Source organism: Nyctibius grandis, chromosome 19 (genome assembly GCF_013368605.1).
Source record: "Nyctibius grandis isolate bNycGra1 chromosome 19, bNycGra1.pri, whole genome shotgun sequence".
NCBI classification, from domain to species: Eukaryota; Metazoa; Chordata; class Aves; order Nyctibiiformes; family Nyctibiidae; genus Nyctibius; species Nyctibius grandis.
Genome location: NC_090676.1, coordinates 374,127 through 393,054, shown reverse-complemented (window position 1 = coordinate 393,054; position 18,928 = coordinate 374,127). Strand labels below are relative to the sequence as shown.

Sequence of the window (18,928 nt, the reverse complement as noted above, 5' to 3'; positions counted from 1 at the left end):
CTCCCCACACCCTGGGGGCTGGCGCGGGCGCATCCTTCAAGCACCGAGGCCGCACGGGTTGGAGTCGAGTGGTTTATTAGTGTGAGGAGAAGGGGTGCAGCAGGGGTTCCCAGAGCGGCCGTCTCCGCCTTGCTGCTGCCCGCCGGGGCACGGGCACCCTGCGGGACGTGCCGGTGGCACCGGGGAAGCTGCTTCCTACCTACAGCCTACGGGTCCAGCCCGGGGTCTGCCCTCGGTCCGGGGTGAAGCGCTAGAGCTGGCGGGGGTCGGCGCTGGGCTCCGCGGGCCTCGAGCCGGGGTAGGCGGGGGCGGTGGGGGCCGGGCGGTATTTCTCGATCACCTCCCGCAGCCCCTTGGAGAAGTGGAGATCAGCTCCCACGGTGAGGAACCCCTGCAGAGGGGAGGAGGGTCAGCACGAGGTGGGACAGGGCACGGTCCCCGCACCTGCTGCGGGGTCTGCGCTGTCCCCGTGCCGCCACGTACCGCGTGGTTGGTGACCACCTCCCTGGTGAAGTCCATGCCTTCTGGCAGCGGGATCTGCACGCCCTGCTTCGCCCTCTCTGCGGGGAGGGAGAGGTGGGGTGAGGTCCCTGCGTGCCCCTGCCCCGAGCCCGGCCGCAGGCGGGCAGTGGAGATGCCTACCGTTGATGATGGGCATGATGGTGAGCTGCAGCAGCGTCTTCAGCGGGGCCTGCAGGGAGAACAGCTGCGGGGAGAGGAGCCGGGGTGAGCGCAGCGGCAGCAGCCCTGCCTGCCCCGAGCACGGCGTGGGCTGGAGGGGGGGGTCCAGCCATGCCCCGGGCCGGCGCGGGTCCACTCACCGCCAGCGACTCCAGCGCAGACTGCTTGGAGTAGATGCGAAACCTGCAGGGGAGAGACCAGCCGTGAGAGGGTGTGTGTGGGGGGGGGGCCCTTCCCGCAGCCCCCCGGGACCCAGCCCCGGCCGTACCGCCGCAGGTCCAGCTGCACGCGCAGCGCCTTCCCTTTCAGGAACACCTTGGCGCTCAGCTTGGCTTCCTGGGGAGAGAGAGGGCTGAGTGGCCGGCTGGTCCTCCTGCCCCACAGCCCCCGCTGTCCCTCTGCTCCTAGACACCAGAGCCACCCCCATGGGGTGGGACACGCTTGTCCCCCGTGCACTGCACAGGGAGCCCCCCTGGCCAGCCCCCCTGGCCAGCCCCCCCGCTCACCACGGCCATGCTGGAGAGCTGGACGGCGGGGCGGCCCGGGGGCACCAGCGAGATGTTGAGGAAGGCAGAGACTGAGACGGAGGTGCCCGAGGGTTTGATGATGCAGCGGGGGGGAGCCGACGCCTGCAGCACCAGCCGCAGCGGCGCGTCCACGGCGGGGCTCTGCGGGGGGCAGGTGAGGCGGCGGCACGGGGCTGGGCACTGCCCCGGGGCTCCCCCGTGCCCCCCGCCCCGCCGGGTGCTCCTCTCACCAGCATGAAGATGGTCCCAAAGAAGGTGGCTCTGAGCAAAACCTCCAGGTCCTTGGGCACCTGCGGGAGGACAAACCACCGGGTCTGTGCTGATCCCAGCAGAGCTGCTCGCTGGCTGGCAGAGCCCAGCCCTCCCTCCGGCCCCTGCCCGCGCCCGGCTGGGGGTCCCGGCCCCGCTCACCTTCTCCCCCTGGAGCTCTATGGCCAGCACGCCCGCCTGGAAGTAGGCGTGCATGGCCGAGTCGAAGAAGTACTCGGAGAAGGCGACGTAGACCATCCGCTCGGTCTCTTTGATCACCGGCTCCACCGCGTGGTTCTCCAGCTCCTGGTTCTCCCTCGCACGGGGGAAGAACATGCCCTGGGCCGAGCACAGGACACGTTTCTGCAGCCGCGGCGCAGCCCCGGGGTGCCCAGCGTGCAGGCGGGCGCAGAGCCGCTCCCACGGGCACCGGGAGGACCGGCGGGGCAGGACCCCCTGCTCACCTTGAAGTCCAGGTCGAGGGTATCTGTGGAGACGTCCGGGTCCCGCAGGAGGGAGTAGTCAATGCCGACGTGCTCATCCACCGCGTTCCGCACTGCCAGGGGAGACGTGCTGTGGTGACCGAGCCTGCGGGCAGCCCCGCGCCCCGCTCTGCCCGCCCCACGGTGAGCGGGGCCCGGCCCCTTCCCCCAGGGACCCGCTCACCCGGCACCGTGTCCAGCACGGAGTTCAGCAGCACCAGGCTGGCGTGCTCCAGGGACGGGCAGATCTGAAAGGCAAGGGGCCGGGTAAGAGGGGAATGGCCCCCAGGTCCGGACGAGGACCCAGACCCCCCTCCTGCGGTGGGGCAGGGCCAGGCTCCAGCCACGGCTCCCCTCGGCCGTACCTGCTGGCTGACGAGGAAGCGCATCCCTGTGACGATGAAGGTGCTCAGGAACTCGTAGACCTTCCTGCGGGACATGAGAGAGGCTCTGCGGCTGCCCGCCTTCCCCCGCGGCTCCAGCCCCGGGCGAGGGCACGGCCCGGGCCCGGGGAGTCCTGCAGGGGAGGCGGAGGGACAGGGCTGCGGCGGTGGGGCCGGGGTACCTGAGCGTGCCCGAGAAGCCCGCGTGCATCCTGGCAATGGAGGCGTCGCAGGTGATGTTGGAGATCTTCAGGCGCCCAGCCCCGTCCTTGGCCAGCTCCAGCACCGTGTGGATGTGGACGCCGTCGGCAGAGGCGTTGATGGACCCGATGTCGTAGCTGGGAGCGAGGAGAGCAGGTGAGAGGAGCACAGAGCTCCTGGGCAGCAGGCACCCGCGGCGGCCGGCGGCACGGCCGTGGGGCAGGCTGGGGAGCGGGGGGCAGCTCACAAGAACCAGTAGAGCAGCTGCCTGCGGAAGCGGAGGCTGATGGAGGCGTTGCTGATGTTGAAGACGAGGTGCTGCTGCGGCTGGAAGTGCAGGTCGGAGAACGCCAGCTGCAGGTCCGTCACCTTGACCCTGCGGGGACGGAGACGGTCAGACGGACAGAGGGACGCAGGGAGCCGCCCGCGGGGTGGGCAGCACTCACTGGCTGATGTTGTAGTGGAACTGCCCCTCCTTCCCGTGCAGGTCCGACACCGTGATGTTCTGCAGCTCCTGCTCCACGAAGCGCAGCCCCTCCTGCTTCACTGCGGAGCAAAGCGAGCGCGGGATGGCCCCAGACCCCGGCCCCTCGCGTCCCAGCCTGCCCCTCGCCCAGGCCCCGCGCGCAGGGTCCCGTCCGGCCCCTTACCCAGGTCCAGCCCCTTGGAGGTGATCCGGATCTTGCAGCCGGGCGGGCTGTGCGAGGCCGCGACCAGCCAGGGCAGGAGGAGGAGGAGGAGGTGGCGGCTGCCGGCAGCCATCTCGCACCTGGGGGCAGAGAGCAGGGTCAGCACACGGGGGACACCTGGCCACCCGGGGAGGGAGGCAGCCACTGCCCAACCTGCCCCCAGCCCCGGGGCAGGGGATGGCCCCGAGGAGCACCCCACGGCTCTGCTGCTCCCCCTGACACTCCCCAGTGCTGCCCAGGTCCCCATCGCCTGAACCCCCACGGGCCAGCACCCACGAGTGGCACAGCCCCCACCCCGGGGGGCTGCGCACCAGCCCCCAGCACGGACCCCGCGGGGTCTCGGCTCCCCTGGGAGCGCTCGGTCCCGCCGGCCCCAGCAGCGTCCCACCCTGCCCCAACGCACCCACCTCGCACAGCGAGGCGAGCCCAGCGTGGGCGGCTGCAGCGGGGACCCCCAGCACCCCGCAGCGAGGGCAGCCCTGCCCGGGGGGCCGCCCCACAGCCCTCCCAGCCCCGGCTGCCCCCCACGGAACTGTGCTGCCTGCCCACACGCTGTGGGTGCTGGGCCAAGGCCAGAGCGGAGCCGCAGGCAGGGCTCCCTGCAGGACCGTGGGGACGGCCCAGGGCTCCCCCACAGCGAGCTCCCCCAGTTCTCCGCACGGGAGGGGACGGGACCCTCCTGCCCCGAGCCGCCATCCCTGCCCGAGGCCGTGCACAGAGCCGGGCTCTCCCCCACACAAGGCTGGCTCAGTCCCGGTACTTACAGCGAGGCTTGTCCTCGGCTCCCCGGGTGTGGGGAAGCTGAATCACGTGAAGGGAGGGAGGGAGGGAGAGCGGCAGCAGCTCCAGGAGTTTCTTTTGAGCTGGCCGAGGTTCCCCTGCCTTTATATATCCCACCAGCCGCCACTCCTTGCGAGCCCACAGCTGGGAGGAGACAGCGGGACGGGGAGGATGCAGGTCCCCCGCACGCCGAGCCCCGGCCGCCCGCCAGCGCGGGCAGGGACAGCGGGGTGCTCAGCGGGCTGCGGGCGGGGGGCACAGCCTTCCTGCCCACCGCAAACAGCCCCCGTGCCCGCACACACCCCCACACACCGCGTCCCCGGGCCCCCCCGGCACCCCGGCAGTGCTCAGCCCTGCGAGGGACACACGTGCACGTGGGGGCCGAGGGGTCTGCTGTCGGGGCAGCCCCCCCCCGGCTGCATGAAGAAGCCTCGGCTGGCGCCAAGTCCCCCCAGCCACCCTCTGGCGGGGCCGTGCCAGGGCTGGAGCCCAACGCGGGCACCGTGGCTCCGCGCCAGGGGTGCCAAGAGAGGCTGGTTTGTGCCCATCCGTGGGGTGAGCTCCAGGCGGTGATGCTGAGGCTGCCAGATCCCCAGCGCTGCCCCAACAGCCGCTGCCCAGGCCCCTGGCATGAACCGGGCAGCCGGGGTCTGCAGGACGTGCCCTGCCTGGGCTCGCCCAGCCTGTGCCGGTGGCCCGGCAGGCGCGGGGGGCTGCGCAGGGCTGTGCAGGGCCGCGTGGGGTGTGTGGGGCTGTGTGGGGTGCGTGGGGCTGCGCTCCCGGCGCAGGGAGGCTTTGTGCTTACGCAGCACTTGTCCCTCCAGAACTGCTTTGCCAGCACTAACTCCCCAGCCTGACCCCGGTGCTCCCCGAGCAGAGGACAGGGCTCCTGCGCGAGCCGGCAGCGCCGGCCGCTGCCCGGGACGGGAGGAAGCCTCTGGGAAAGCTCCGGAGGCAAAGGGCAGGAAGGGCCCCGCGGCTGGGGGGCAGCCCCGCTGCTGCCCCTGCCCGTCCCCACGGGGGCTGTGAGCCAGGGCTGGCCGTCACCTGCCCAGCGAGCCGAGCCCGCGGGGCTGTGGCAGGAGAGGGGCGGCTGCACCCCTGCACGCGGACCGGCCACACAGCTGGGCGGGGGGCCGGGGGCTCCACCCGCAGCCTGTCCCCACCAGCTGCGAGGGGACGGTGAGGGGTCCTGCAGCACCCTCTGGAAACCGGCCCAGCCTGGCGGGGACAGGCCCCGGTAACGGCCGTGTCCGCCTTCCCCACCCAGCGTGGTGCTGGATGCAGACTGCTCCCGCCGCGCCACAAGCACCACGGGGTCTGGGCTCCCGTGCCGCAGGACCCCTCTGCCCCACCGGGGCACCAGGAGGACACAACTGGTGGGCCTGGAGGAACCAGTGAGGTGTGCCCCACCGCCACACCGGTGGGAGCTCCAGCCGTGCCAAGGAGCGTGGCACAAGAGCGATGCCAGGGGCCGACGGAGGAGCGTGGACACGTGTCTCGGTGCCAGCGCCCAGCTCCACCTGCAAAGCACCGCACCGGGCACGGGGCAGGCACACGGCTTGGGGCACAGCAGCACAGTGGTCCCATGGCACACAGCCACCGCCTGTCACGGCCACCGCAGCCCTCTGGAACCCGCCCTCGCGGGCCCCGTTAACAGCCAAACGAGCGGGTGCGCAGCTGGAAACGCTTTAATGGGCGCTCCCCAACAGCGGGATTCCCGTCAGCAGGCAGGAATAGCGCCCGGCTGCCGCGGGTCGGCCCACGGGCAGAGCCCTCGGCAGGGAGCGGCCGCTGGGCCCGGAGGAAGCCCCGCTGGGAGCACCCACCGCCCCCGGCACATCGACGCGCTGCCCGCGGGCCCGGCCACCCGCTCCGCCCCGGCGCCGCCGCCACTTCAAAAGGCCCTTTGGTGGCGAGCTCCGGCGGCCTCGCCCTGCCTGTGACGGGAACCGCCCGCAGCGGCGGGCAGGGCCGGGCGGGGCCGCCGCAATAACAGGCTGCGCGGCCCCGAAATAGCGGCGGGGCCGGGCCCGGCCCGGGAGCGGCCGCCCCACACCAAAGATGGCGCCGGGGCGGGCGGGGGCCGACACCTGCCCTCTGCGCATGCGCCCGCGCGCCCGCCAAAGCGCGGGCTGGGCGCATGCGGGGGGGGGGTTGCGCATGCGCCGGGCGGCGGCGCCTGCGTCGGCCCGCGGTGCCGGCGCAAGATGGCGGCGGCGGGGCGGGCGAGGCGGAGGTGGGGCGGCGGCGGGAGACGCAGCGGTGCCCGGTGCCTGCAGCCCCCGACCTCACGCCCAGGTAAGCGGCGCTCCCGCGCGGCCGGGGCCTGCCCTGACGCAGGATAAGGAGGAGGAGAAGGAGGAGGAGGAAGAGGGGAGCGCGGGTGGCGGAGGGGAGGCGGCGCAGGCCCGCGGCCGCCATCTTAGAGCGCGGCCGCCGCGCTGGGCACCGCGCTCCCGCCGGCTCCTCCTCCGCGACGCGCCGTAACGGGCTCCTGTCTCCGCAGCGGCCCCCGCGGGCCAGGCGCGGGACACCCCGCTATGAGGATGCGGCCCCGGCGCGGCAGCGGCGAGCACGGAGCGACGGCCACGCGTCCCGCCAGGCAGCCCGCCACCGTAAGTACCCGCCAGCCCGGCCTCCGCCCCGCGTAGCCCGTGCCCCCGGACTCCTCCCCGCCGGCCTGCAGAGTTGTCGCCGCCGCCGCCGCTTCCGCTCCGCACCCGCTGGGCCCCGTGGCTGCCCGCCGGTGCCGGCCCGCCGCGCCGCGGAGCTCTGTCCCGTCGCCGCCTCTGGAGGGCAGCCCCGGGCGCTGCTCCGCGCCGCCCGGCAGCGTGCTTCCCTCGGCGGACACGGTCCCTAGTCCCGCGGTGTGCGGGCCGCCTCGGGAGCCCCCGGCTCGGCGCAGCCCCTGTCGCGCCCGGCCGGGCGTGGGGGCTGGCTCTCGGGGGAGGGAGCGGTGCTGCTGGCGGGGGGCGGCGGCGTGGCTCCCGGCCTCCGCAGCACCCGCGGCTCCGGGATGAGGGAGAACGTTGCTGTGTCCCGGGGGCTGTCGCTGCTCTCCTTTGTCTGCATTTGCTGTTGTCTTGTGTAAAATCCTGTCTCGGTGAAACGGAAACAAACGATGCCGTTTGCTGTACTTCTTTACTTTGTGTCTTCCCCCGCCTCGCTCTGGTTGTGCTGCTGCTCCTAGGCTGTGAGCTCTCTGGGCAGGGACAGCGTTCCGCCGTGTCTGTGAAGTACTGTATGCATTGCCGTGGTGTATAAAAACAATACCGTCATCGCCATTAAATGCTTACTCTGGATCCCGTTCACTGTCTAAGTCCCAACACTAGTTACATAAAAGTAGAGTTGCCTCTGTCAGGATTCCTCTTAGTTGCTTTTTCCTTTTCCCAGACCTCAAGGGTATTTAGATTTAATACTCCTCAGCGCTGATCGAGTGATAAAGCTTCTTGTCTGCTTCCACCGTCCTAGTTTATCCATAAATGGGAGAAGGCAAAAACAGTGAACCCTGTTTGACAGCTGTTTTGAGCGGTCAGTGGTGAAAAACAGCGGCGACTTGCTGCGGCTGGCGTGTGCTGTCCGCTCTAGGCAGATCTTGACACCCAGTGTGTGGTCTGTAACTTCTTGAAATACATCCTTGGCTCACTGTGGGAGGTCTGGTCCCGCCAGTGCGTACCCAGTTCATCATAACGTGTTGTCTGTGTAACGTGTCTCTAAACACATCCCTCAGAAGTGACTGCACCTGCAGCACTGCGCGTGAAGCCCCTCGGGCTGCGTGTGCTGCCTCGCGCTGGCGGCCCCAGGCGACTCTGAGCTGCTGCCGTGGCTCCTCGGGGCGGCTGGGCTAAGCCTGCCGCTGAGGTGAAGGGACTGTAGAGAGCGAGGTGGGGTTGGAGTCCAGGAGGAAGTGTGAGTAAACAAATATTGCACAACGCTCACCTGCTGAGGCGATTAAACATTGCTCTGTAGCAGACGGTTTCGCCTCTGGGCTTGGTTATTGTCACCTGCCTAGTTCTGAGCAGGACCAAAACTGGTTTCTGCAGCGTCCCAGGTTTCTGTGGGTCCCACACCTCTCCTTGCTTACCCAGGCTGGAGGGGTGGAAACACCTTCTGAGGTGCTGGAAGGGCCAAGTGCTCCTCAGCCCTGGCCTGTGTCACACCGGTTCCCCAGCTGGTGCTGCAGACAGCTTAGCCAGTGCCTGCTGGTTCTGGGTCGTCGTCAGCTCCTGCTGTTCTGCTCCTCTGAAACAGCCAGCAGAGTTTTTATGGACAGGAAGGGGAGAAGGGTGAACAAATCCAGAACAACTTAGCGTGCAAACCAAACGGGTTTTTACTGAAGAGGTGACACACGAGGGAGCCTGCTGCTGGGGCTGCTGTGGTGCTCAGTTAGAGAACTCCTGTGTACAGCACTGTGCTCCTGCGGCCCTCGCTTGGGTGGTGCGTAGGGTGTCTCCAAAGGCCTGAGCAGAGTTAAGGAACTGAGGTGGATGGTAATTATTTAAAATGCCTTGTTTCCCCCCAGTTCATTGCCGCTGTATTTAGAGCTGCCAGAGGGGAGCGGTCTGCGGTGCTGCAGAAACTTCCCGGGGGGGAAGAATGGTGACTAAGAGAGGAAGAGCCTGGCTGTTTCTCTCCAGCTGGCAACATTAAATTATGATTAAGATGAGCTTTATTGTTTCAACAGATCTTTTGCATAACTGTTGTTACGCAGCTGAAAAAGTACCAAAGGCTGAAACAGCGCGGCTGAGGCCTTGCAGCTAGTCTGGGCCTGGGACATCCCGAGCAAGATCGTGCAGGAGTGCCTGACTCCGAGCCTGCCCTTCTCTGAACCGCAGCAGCTGTCATTAGTGAAGCACTAGGGCCATTTTATATAGCAGAAGTGTTTTAATAAAAGCCTTTTGTTTAAATTACGTGCAGTTATGTGTGTGTAAACGTCGATTTAAACCGTCTCTGAGGATAACAGATCAGATATGGCTAGCAGTATTAGCATGGCAGAAGCTGGTACGTGTTTACAGAGGAGTGTATTTTATTTTTTATGCTCTCAGCCCTGATGTGTGGGACCAGGCGCTGCGCTCTTAGGAGAGACCTGGCTGAAAAGTGAGTATTTTGAATGCTGGCCTTAAGAGCTCCCTGGCTGGCACCGTTTAAGCTCAGCATTCCTCGTAGCTGGTTGTAGCGAGGGTAACGGGTGTTCTTCAGGGCGTAGGTCCTGGTTTGTGTGTGCTGGTTCAAAGCCTGGTTTGCTGTCGGAATGAACTCGTGGCGCCACAGCTGAGCGGGCCGAGTGGCTCTGGGGTGTTCCCTGCTGTAACACAGACCTGATGTGTGTTTTTTCCCAGTGCGGTTGCTGAGAAATGGCCAATGAGAATCACGGGAGCCCTGCGGAGGAAGCGTCTCTCATGAGTCACTCACCTGGCACCTCCAACCAGAACCAGCCCAGCTCCCCCAAACCCATGCGACTGGTGCAGGACCTGCCAGGTACTGGCTGTGCCCCTGGGAAGGCCCAGCACGGGGTTCTGCTGGGCCCTGGCAGCGGGGGGAGGTGACAGGGGTGCCAAGGGAGGCTGGGAACGATGTGTGTTTTGGAGTGTGTTGTGAGGGGAAGGGGGACCTGAAGGGCAGGGCTGTTGTTCAGTGCTGACTCTCTTGCTGCCTCCTCAGATGAGCTGGTGCAGGCTGGCTGGGAGAAGTGCTGGAGCAAGCGGGAGAATCGCCCTTACTACTTCAATCGCTTCACGAACCAGTCGCTGTGGGAAATGCCTGTTCTGGGACAGCACGATGTCATTGTAAGTCAGCACTCGTCTCGAGAGGCTGTGCCAGCACTGGGATATCCTGCAGGGGCAGACGCCGTGGTCTCGTGGAGCTGAGGTTGCACATGTGGGAGCATCTTCTCTGCCCTCAGAACTCCTCGCCGAGCCCAGTGTGTGGCTGGGTTCTGATGCAACGTTCCTCCTTAGGTGCACACTCAGGTAGTGCTGTTCCAGGTGTGCTGCACAGCTCAGAGAACGCTCAGCCTGGGGGAGTTGTGTTGCATTTTTCTCATCTAAGTCTTTAAAAAACAGACACAATAGAAGATAATTTTTTAGCTTTCTGCAGGTGTGAGTGTTGGTGTCCTTATTTCTGTCCACGTGGGAGCCTGGGGCAGTGAGATGGGCAGTTAGGAGGGCTGATGGCCTTCGTTTGGCACTGCAGTGGCAGCTCATGAACTAACGTGCTCTTGTTGTTTGGACGCTCGTAGTCAGACCCTCTGGGATTGAACGCGGCTCCGATGCCCCTGGAAGGTGGGATGATAGACACCTCTGTGGAGAGCAAGCAGAGGAAGAGGAGATTCTCCGAGGAGGTCCCACCGAGTGGCAACAGTGCGAAAAAGCCCAAGGTGAGTCTGGTGCTGTGAAACAAGTGGGCTTAAGGACGTTCAAACCGACAGCTGGGGCGTCTGGAGCTTGGACCTGGTGTTCTTGAGCTGTGCCAGCTCAGGCCACCCTGGTCCAGCTCAGGCTGTGACAGCTGACACTCAGGACATACAGACGTGGAAGCAGAGTCAGGTCCTGCCAAGTTGCCATTTCTCTGTTACAGCCCAGGGTGGAGTGTGGGAGTGGGGAGAGAACACGCTGTGACTGGGACACGGTGGCTTGTGTGTCCGTGTTAACTCAGGCCAACAGCTGAGGCCATTCGTGGGGTGTCCTGGGCGGTGTGCAGGACTGTCAGGGGCACTGGGCTGCTTCCCCTGTGCCTTTCTCTGTGGGGCAGTAATTCATCTTTCACACACCCAGGCGGACGTCCCGGGGAACCCAGCTGCTCAGGCAGTCCCCAGCTCTCCCAGTATTCCAGGAACCTCTGTCTTGAAGGCGTGGTGTGTTTCACCTGAAGATAAACAGCAGGCAGCTCTTTTACGACCAACTGAGTGAGTTGTCTCCATTTGTCTTCTGTTCTTGGTGGTAGATTAGAGATACCTGGTTTACCAGAATTCTTTGGAGAAGAACCTGAGGGATGCAACACTCCCCTCTTATCTTTGTAAGGAGTCTTGATAGTTCAATTTCCTGGCTGGTGAAACAGCCCAAAGCAGCATCTTTAGAAGTGATATTTGATAATTAGCCGATGGTCTGACCATCCTGATGACATTTGCTTCTGCCATAGGGTATATTGGGACCTGGACATTCAGACAAACGCAGTGATTAAGCAGAGAGCCCCCTCTGAGGTGCTTTCTCCACACCCCGAGGTGGAGCTGCTTCGGTCCCAGCTCATTCTGAAGCTGCGGCAACACTACCGCGAGCTCTGCCAGCAGCGAGAAGGTAAGCTGCTGTTGGGCTCCCCTTATTTGTCTTCAGTCCTGCGGTACTGTGGGGTTCTTCCTTCTGGTTTGCGTCTCTCTTGCCCTTGTGATCTCTTTCTGTGATGGTTATACTCTCTGTGACATTGTTGGCTGTGAACTCATTAGGCAATCTCCAACGTGACGATCCTCATCAGAGCTTCTCTGCAACTGTATCGTATTGATTAGACCCTTTTTCTGTGCTTCTCCAGGGATTGACCCCCCAAGGGAGTCCTTTAATCGCTGGATGTTGGAGAGGAAGGTGGTTGATAAAGGGACAGATCCTCTTTTACCGAGTGACTGCGAGCCAGTAGTGTCTCCTTCCATGTTCAGAGAGATCATGAATGACATTCCCATCAGGTACTGCTCAAAGACAGGGCACCTTGCTGGGGTATTTTTGTCTTGGGCTAGTCCAGTGATTTACCTGCTGCGGTTCTGTGCTTTTGTGTTTTACTTTTCACTGATTAAGTGGTAGGGTGCTGGTGATGTAAAGCTTGGGAACTGGGCCTGGCCTCCATGCCTTCGTGGCAGCTGTGGAACAGATGCATGTGAATTTATACTTGCCTCAGGTTATCCAGAATCAAGTTCCGGGAGGAAGCCAAGAGACTGCTCTTCAAGTACGCCGAGGCTGCGAAACGGCTGATTGAATCCAGGTGGGAGTTCCTCTACAGGGCTGTCGTGTTCAGAGAAGAGAAAGAAGTTATGGGGACTCTGGAAGGGGCTGCTGCATCCCACCGTATTCAGTGGTGGTCACCATCCTACTGAGGAAAAGCAACGTTAGGAACGTGCAGAAGAGAAACAGTGGTGCTGGAGGCATCTTGGTAGTGATGTTAGAGTGAGATTTAGTATTGGGGAGCTGAGTGTGTGCAGAGACAAGTGAGAATCTGTGAAGTACTGGCCTTGGCATGGAATGCTGTCCTTTGTCCCTGAGGTGACACTGGGGTGCTTGGGCACTCGCTGCTGTTGAAGAGCAACAAGCTTAGAGTGGTGTTTTATTGTACCACACACGATTTTTCTGTCGAGTTCTGCCACAGGACAGAACTGAGGAAGATAAATAGCCTTGGGGGGAAAAGGAAAAGCTTGTTGGCAGGGTGGTGTTCTCGGAGTGACAAGTTCCAAGCAGTGGCTGCATTTGAAAATAAGAGGCAAGATCAAAACGGGCCGTTTCCATGACAGATAAATGCTGTCTCTGCCTCTCCTGTCGCAGAGAGGGCAGCAGACAGCTGTGCTGTGTTTTGGAGAGTGTGGCAGTCCCTGGTCGTACAAATGTTTGGAAGCACGTTCCAGAGGCCTGGAGGGGAGTGATGGGGCTGGGCCCTGAGGAGGTGTCAGCAGTCCTGTTCCCCGCTGACAGAGGCCGTTGTGGTGGGGTGGAATATCTCGCCACGCGGCCGTGGGTTAAATTCTGCTTCTGCTTTTCGTGCAGGAGTGCTTCACCAGACAGCAGGAAGGTGGTGAAGTGGAATGTGGAGGACACCTTCAGCTGGCTGCGACGGGACCATTCTGCCTCTAAGGAGGACTACATGGTCAGTGGCCCTCTGCTCGTGCAGGGAGAGGACGGGGGGAGTTGGGGGGGGCCAGAGGAAGGTCCTCCTGGAGAAGGCTGTGGGTGCTTTGCTTTGTGAAGCAGGAGTGACAGTGGCACGGTGACCCGGGAGGCCGGTGTGGGCTGTGTGAGGGACCCTGGTTCTCTGGTTCCGCAGGACCGCCTGGAGCACCTACGCAAGCAGTGTGGGCCCCACGTGTCTGCTGCAGCCAAGGACTCCGTGGAAGGCATCTGCAGTAAGATCTACTACATATCCCTCGAATACGTCAAGCGGATCCGGGAGAAGCACCTTGCCATCCTCAAAGAGAACAATATATCTGGTACGCAGCGGGCTCTGGGGGGCTGTGGGGCTGCAGCACTGCGGCGTAAGGCAGCGCGCTCTGGGCTGTCCCTGCTCACACAGCGTTACGGGGAGGGCTGCTCTGTCCACGGGGCTCCCTTGGATAGAAATAGCCGGTCCAGTGTAGGTCTGGGCTGGCAGAGTCACACGGTGCCCCTGCAGTGGCAAGGTGTCTGCCATCTGGTAATAGAAAACATCATAAATGTGTGATTTGTCGGGATTCGGTAGGTCGTTAGGAGCTGAGCACACTGCACAGGGTGTCAGTGCATTTCCCTGGACCGTGCTTTTTTGCTCTGCTTCTTCACGGGTCCCTGGGGACAGCTGACACTCCCCTCCCTCACGTGAAGTGCTCTCTTGTCCCTGCATTCTCCTTTGCCACGCTTCTGGGGATCTGAGCACCTTCTGCACTCCTCTGCCTCCCTGCGCGTCACTGGGCACCCTTCTGCCTTTCCCAGCAGAGGATTTGTGTTCCTTGATCTCTCTCTTCTTTCTTTCTGGTTTCTGTCTGTACTTCTGCCTCTGGTCACCTTTTCCTCCCACAGTCCCTGCTTCTTTCATCGCCACCGTTCTGTAGCCCTTTTCCTTTCTGGGTCCTAGCTCTCCTCAGACTCCCCTCAGATCCCAGAGTGCCTTTTGCTGCTTGTTTTTGCTGCTTGTCTTCCCACCTGATCGAGTCTGTGATTCCTTCCAACACACCTTTCCCGTGAGCTCTCTTTTTTTCCTGCTGAAGCCCAGGCTGAGCTGCTGTCCGTGATGGGTATCCACAGGGTGGCAGGAAGATTCCTTTGCCTCCTGCACTTGACAGCCTGGGAATATTTATTGTGCTTTGGATGAGTTTGGGGCAGACTGAAATAATACCAGTAAAGACAAGGGAAGTGTTCTGCTCCTCTGGAACGTGCCTCAATGCTGGAAGGGTCGTGTAGGCTACGGGTCTGCTGGGTTAGAGATGGGGAAGCACTGTGAAATGGGTCCTCTCTGCTCAGGCAGGGGGTGATGGAATTGATTTGAGGAGTCGGCTCTGAGCCTGCGTGGCTGCCTGCAAGATCTGTGAGGGACCAGCGTGGTGGTGTTGGGGTGACCGGTCTGCTCTTTAGCCCTGCTCCTGTCGCTGCATGTTTTGAGGTGGAAGGAGGGTCTGTCCCAGATGTCCTTGGATGCTAACGGGCTGCCTTTCTCTTTGTTCTCCGTAGCTGAGATAGAAGCTCCTGAAGTCCAGGACAGGCTCGTGTACTGCTACCCAGTGAGACTGGCCATCCCCTCCCCACCGCTGCCCAGCGTGGAAATGCACATGGAGAACAACGTGGCGTGTGTGCGGTACAAGGGGGAGATGGTCAAAGTGAGCCGCAGCTACTTCAGCAAGCTGGTACGGGCGGGCTGCCAGCCCCGCGTGGCGTGTCCCAGGCTGCCCTTGGGGGCAGGGCTTTGTTCCTCCCCGTCCGTGTGTGCTGCCGTTGGTGGGGGTCTCTGGTTGATGCCTGGGCTTTCTCTTCCAGTGGCTCCTCTACCGGTACAGTTGCATTGATGACTCTGGCTTTGAGAAGTTCCTGCCCAGGGTTTGGTGCCTTCTCCGTCGATACCAGGTACTGTCTCACCACGGCTCTTGCACGTCAGAGAGGCTTGGTAACAGTGGGAAACTGAGGTTGACTTCGCTCTGGGGGAGCTCCACAGCTCTGAGGCAAAACAGGCCTTCAGCTGGGTCCGTTTGCCCCCGGCGTGTGAGGTGGGGCTGCGGCCTGGGGAGCAGCTGTGATCTTGACAGGAGACCTCAAGGGGGTAAAGGTCAATTTTTATGAGAGAAACCTTCAGCAGTTCTTCACTCTGTGGGGCAGCTAAAGGCTCATGGGGGATATCTGAAAATTGAGAGTTGGTTTGTGGGGCCTGAGTTGGATGAAGTGTCTAAAGAGCGTTCTTGGGTACACGCAGGGGACCTACACGATTTGAGGCAGGCCGAGGGGGCCCTGGATACCTAGAGGAGTGGGTGCATGGACGTGTGGCCCTGGGTCCTGGTCAGTGGAGGGAGCAGCAGGAACAGCGAGTGCAGGCACGGCTCACCGGGGTTTGCTCTCCTCAGATGATGTTCGGTGTGGGTCTGTACGAGGGAACTGGTCTGCAGGGGTCGCTCCCCGTGCACGTCTTCGAAGCCCTCCACAAGCTCTTTGGAGTGAGTTTTGAGTGCTTTGCCTCGCCCCTGAATTGCTATTTTAAACAGTACTGTTCGGCCTTCTTGGACACAGACGGGTATTTTGGATCCAGGGGGTGAGTCTTCGTTGCGGCGCCCTGGCCGTGTTCTGTGCGGGGGCGTGCACTGCGGTGCCTCGGGGCAGCTGACGGGGGTGGTTTGGGGCTGCTCAGGGGTACGTGTGCCTCGGGGCTGCCCTGGCAGCGAGCTGTGAGCTGTGAGCGCTCAGGGGTGTGCGGTGAGAGGGCTCTGCTCCCCGGGGTGGGGCAGGGCACAGCTCTGCCAGCGCCCGCCCTGGGCCTGGGCCCTCAGCTGGGGTCAGCAGCCACCTTTTCAGTGGCCACAGGGGCAGCGGGCCCCCACGGCCAGTCCTGCTGTGGGAAGCAGCGGGCCCTGCCCTGCTGGGGCTGGGGCTGACAGCGTGGCTGCCTCTGCTGAGGAAGTGGATGCTTTTTAAGGTGTGAAAATCAGAGTTCTCGCCGCTCTGATGGGCATCTTTGCCTTTTTCCTCCAGCCCGTGCCTGGATTTCTTCCCTATAAGTGGCTCTTTTGAGGCAAACCCTCCGTTCTGCGAGGAGCTGATGGATGCCATGGTCTCTCACTTCGAGGTACGTTTGCTCACGTGTGGTGGTGAGCGGAGCTGTGCAGTCAGGCCTCCCCTCCCCTCTCCTTCTGGCGCAGAAGGGAAGGAATGGTGCCTGCTGCAGCCCCGCTCTGCGAGCAGGAGCGTTTCCTTCCCCTAGAACTCACTAGACCTGTCACTGCTCAGCCCGCGCTGAGACTGTTCATGTTCTTGTTGAACCAGAAACTGCTGGAGAGCTCCAGCGAGCCGCTCTCCTTCATCGTCTTCATCCCCGAGTGGCGGGACCCGCCGACGCCAGCCCTGACCCGCATGGAGCAGAGCAAGTTCAAGCGGCACCAGCTCATCCTGCCAGCCTTCGACCACGAGTACCGCAGCGGGTCGCAGCACGTCTGCAAAAAGTAGGCCTTGCTCTGGGGCCCTGCTGGGAGCGCGTGTGTGAGGCCGTGAGACAGAAATGCCCGATCCCACGTTGAAACCCGTGGGGAGCAGGGAGCAGGGGAGGGAGAACGCAGTGCATGGTCACCCTGGGGTTTAAGACAGGCATAGAGTGTTGGGGATTTCACGTTCATTTCGTGACTGCTGAGGTATTCCACTAACAAAGTGGTGTCTTCCGTGGGTACAAGTCCCACGTGCTGTGGTGAGCCCCTGTGCTCCTCTGGCAGCCCCCGGTCTGCGAGGGGCAGGTGGGGTCTGGGTCCTCAGCAGAGCGAGCTGGCCCTTGGGCTGCTGTTGAAGCAACAAGTTCAAGCAACAACTTGTTTAAGCACCAAGTGCTTAAACACTGAATTTCTCTGTAGGGGTTGAGTCTGATGCCAGCTGCAGGGACAGCGCTGTCCCGGTGCACGTGCTGGCAGAGCTGCGTGGCTGCGCGGCGTCGGTGCTGCTCTGGCAGCTCACGAGCCCCTGCCGTTACCCAGGAGCGCCCGCCCTGCGCCCCGCCTGCTCCTTCCCTCGGGATTAGGGAGAAAAGGGCAGAGATGAACGCTGGTCCTGGCGGTGGCACGCAGGGGGAGGAGGGGCGGGTGCTCGGCGTGGGGCTGGGTGGCACTGGGGTGACCCAAGCGGGGCTGGGGAGATGCTGAGCGGCTGTCGCCTTGCCTTGCAGGGAGGAGATGTACTACAAGGCCGTGCACAACACGGCCGTCCTCTTCCTGCAGAACAGCGCGGGCTTCGCCAAGTGGGAGCCCACGCCCGAGCGGCTGCAGGAGCTCGTCGCAGCCTACAAGCATTCAGGCCGGACCCTCAGCTCCTCCTCCTCATCCTCCTCCTCCTCGTCCTCCTCCTCCACAGCAGACAAAGAGCGGGAGCTGGGCCGAGAGCAGAGCGGCAGCCGGGAGACTAACCCCAACTGAGGCGCAGAGGCGCGAGGCAGCAGGGGAGGTGCCGGCGGCCCCGGGAGCCTGGCCGGGCCACGAGAGACTGCTGGCTGCGCGGCGCCGGCCCGGGGACTCTGCGCAGCGGCTCCGCGGCACCCGCTTCCCTCTGCGAACTGCACCACGCCCCGGCCCGCAGCGCGGGGGAGAGGGGGCTCGGCCCTCACCGGAGGGCAGGGGAGCCCGGCGGGACGCGGCAGGAGGAGCAGGCGGCCCCTCTGACGCCGGAGCACCGAGGGCAGGGGCGGCCGGAGCTGGGACACGCGGGGCGGAAGGACGGCGGGACAGACGGAGGGACGAGGGCGAGTGCTGGCGCCCGGCGCCGCAGCCGGAGGGGCCCCGGCAGCTCCGCCCGGTGCCGGCAGGAGGAGGCGGGCAGAGCCCGGGGCGCCGGCACGGCTCCGTGTCCATAGTGTAAATAGTCCTGTCCGCGGCGCCCGCGCGGGGCCCGCCCCATCGCATCCGTGTTTCTGTCCCACGTGTGAGTCCCGTGTTCGCCGACGCCGTGTACCGTAGCGGGGAGGAGCGAAGGGGTTTCTTTGGTGTGTAAAGACGTCTTTGCAGCTGTTTTGTAGTCGTCGTGGTTTTTATGCGGAGCCTCCGGGCTTTATTTAACCTTGGGTTTTGTTTTGTAAGGATTAATTTAACTCCGCTAACCATTTTATTACTTTTATCGAGAAGAGCAAAGTCTATTTTTGATTTCTGTTTCCTAGTTCTTAGGAACATTAAAACCAGCATACGGCTCTGCCCCGTCTCCGTGCCTGTCCTTCCCTGTCGGCCGCGGGCCTCTGTCCCCCCTGCCCTCGCCCCCCTCGCTCTGGCTGAAGGCTGGGACGGTGCCAGCGGGTTGGGCAGAGCTGTCTGGCGTCTGACCCGTCCCGTGCTGCGCTGCCTGGTGAATTTTTTTCCTCATGACCCGTGTGAACCTCCTAAATCAGCCTGGCCACGACCCCCTGGTTTGCCTTTCTCTCCCCTGTGTCAGCCCTCGGAGAAGCGCGGGCAGCTCTCGCCCTGTCCCTGGCTGTTGGATTAAGGAGTCATCTGCCACCACTGGTCTCTCCCGGCCTAACGAGGGGAGGGCAGCTCTGGGGTCGTTCTCTGACCCGACTTGTCGGGGCTTTGGGAATTTCCTGGTGTTACCTCTGGAGCCCCCTCAGCCACTGCAGCCTGTCCGCCCCAGCTGGGTTTGGCTCCGGGCTGGGTCAGAGCTGCTGGAACCCGCGATCCTGCAGCCTGGCGGGGCCGCGGTTCCTGGCACAGACCAACCGGGCTGTGAGGTTTGTTAGTCAAAAGCCGCGAGATGAGGAAGCGCCGTGAATCCCAGGTCCGGGTCGTCCTGTGCCGGTGGTGACGGCCACCCCAGCCCAGCACCCCACGCATGAGCCCACCCCGTAGGTGACGGGGCACCCCCCCCGGCACCCCACAGCCCCGCCACAGACAGGCAACTCCAGGAGGTCCAACACAGTCACGTTTATTTTGCCGTGTCCCTCCCTGCCCACACCTCCTGCTCTGCCCGGCCAGGCAGCTGCAGGGTCCCGTGCCCGTCTGTCCTGCTCTGCCCAGCCATGGGGCTGTCCCCGAGCCACAGTCACAGCCCCGGCCC

General features: G+C 63.5%; 2 protein-coding genes across 4 annotated transcripts; one reads left to right on the top strand and one right to left on the bottom strand.

Moving 5' to 3' along the window:
• Positions 1 to 58: 58 nt before the first annotated feature.
• On the bottom strand, positions 59 to 6,660 carry PLTP (phospholipid transfer protein). 2 transcript variants are annotated; one of them, XM_068416030.1, is made up of 16 exons: positions 6,619 to 6,660; positions 3,174 to 3,292; positions 2,970 to 3,069; positions 2,771 to 2,899; positions 2,505 to 2,660; positions 2,305 to 2,368; positions 2,124 to 2,187; positions 1,922 to 2,013; positions 1,620 to 1,796; positions 1,439 to 1,498; positions 1,188 to 1,349; positions 950 to 1,017; positions 822 to 864; positions 643 to 706; positions 484 to 560; positions 59 to 391 (listed from the first exon to the last, which is right to left on the bottom strand). In XM_068416030.1, the coding sequence occupies exons 2-16, from the start codon at positions 3,283 to 3,285 to the stop codon at positions 251 to 253; spliced, it is 1,509 nt and encodes a 502-aa protein (XP_068272131.1). In that variant the 5' UTR covers positions 3,286 to 3,292; positions 6,619 to 6,660; the 3' UTR covers positions 59 to 250. The 2 variants fall into 2 exon arrangements, with proteins under 2 accessions (XP_068272131.1, XP_068272130.1); XM_068416029.1 differs by lacking the exon at positions 6,619 to 6,660 and adding an exon at positions 3,977 to 4,027.
• PCIF1 (phosphorylated CTD interacting factor 1) lies at positions 6,193 to 18,072 on the top strand. Of its 2 annotated transcripts, XM_068416027.1 has the most exons (17): positions 6,193 to 6,293; positions 6,502 to 6,610; positions 9,335 to 9,473; positions 9,657 to 9,781; positions 10,234 to 10,371; positions 10,769 to 10,899; positions 11,133 to 11,287; positions 11,517 to 11,664; positions 11,874 to 11,957; positions 12,731 to 12,830; positions 13,008 to 13,170; positions 14,381 to 14,553; positions 14,684 to 14,770; positions 15,262 to 15,446; positions 15,884 to 15,977; positions 16,175 to 16,350; positions 17,058 to 18,072. In XM_068416027.1, the coding sequence occupies exons 3-17, from the start codon at positions 9,350 to 9,352 to the stop codon at positions 17,302 to 17,304; spliced, it is 2,130 nt and encodes a 709-aa protein (XP_068272128.1). In that variant the 5' UTR covers positions 6,193 to 6,293; positions 6,502 to 6,610; positions 9,335 to 9,349; the 3' UTR covers positions 17,305 to 18,072. The 2 variants fall into 2 exon arrangements, with proteins under 2 accessions (XP_068272128.1, XP_068272129.1); XM_068416028.1 differs by lacking the exons at positions 6,193 to 6,293; positions 6,502 to 6,610 and adding an exon at positions 9,051 to 9,092.
• The last annotated feature ends 856 nt before the right edge of the window (positions 18,073 to 18,928 follow it).

Excerpts from the sequence above, each read along its gene's own strand:
- PLTP (XM_068416030.1), bottom strand. The coding sequence starts at position 3,285 with ATGGCTGCCGGCAGCCGCCACCTCCTCCTCCTCCTCCTGCCCTGGCTG. Across the intron at positions 2,900-2,969 it reads TTCCACTACAACATCAGCCA|GGTCAAGGTGACGGACCTGC; the intron begins GTGAGTGCTGCC and ends CCGTCCCCGCAG. Across the intron at positions 2,661-2,770 it reads CAGCTGCTCTACTGGTTCTT|CTACGACATCGGGTCCATCA; the intron begins GTGAGCTGCCCC and ends CCTCGCTCCCAG.
- PCIF1 (XM_068416027.1), top strand. The coding sequence starts at position 9,350 with ATGGCCAATGAGAATCACGGGAGCCCTGCGGAGGAAGCGTCTCTCATG. Across the intron at positions 11,665-11,873 it reads ATGAATGACATTCCCATCAG|GTTATCCAGAATCAAGTTCC; the intron begins GTACTGCTCAAA and ends TACTTGCCTCAG. Across the intron at positions 15,978-16,174 it reads CCATGGTCTCTCACTTCGAG|AAACTGCTGGAGAGCTCCAG; the intron begins GTACGTTTGCTC and ends TTGTTGAACCAG.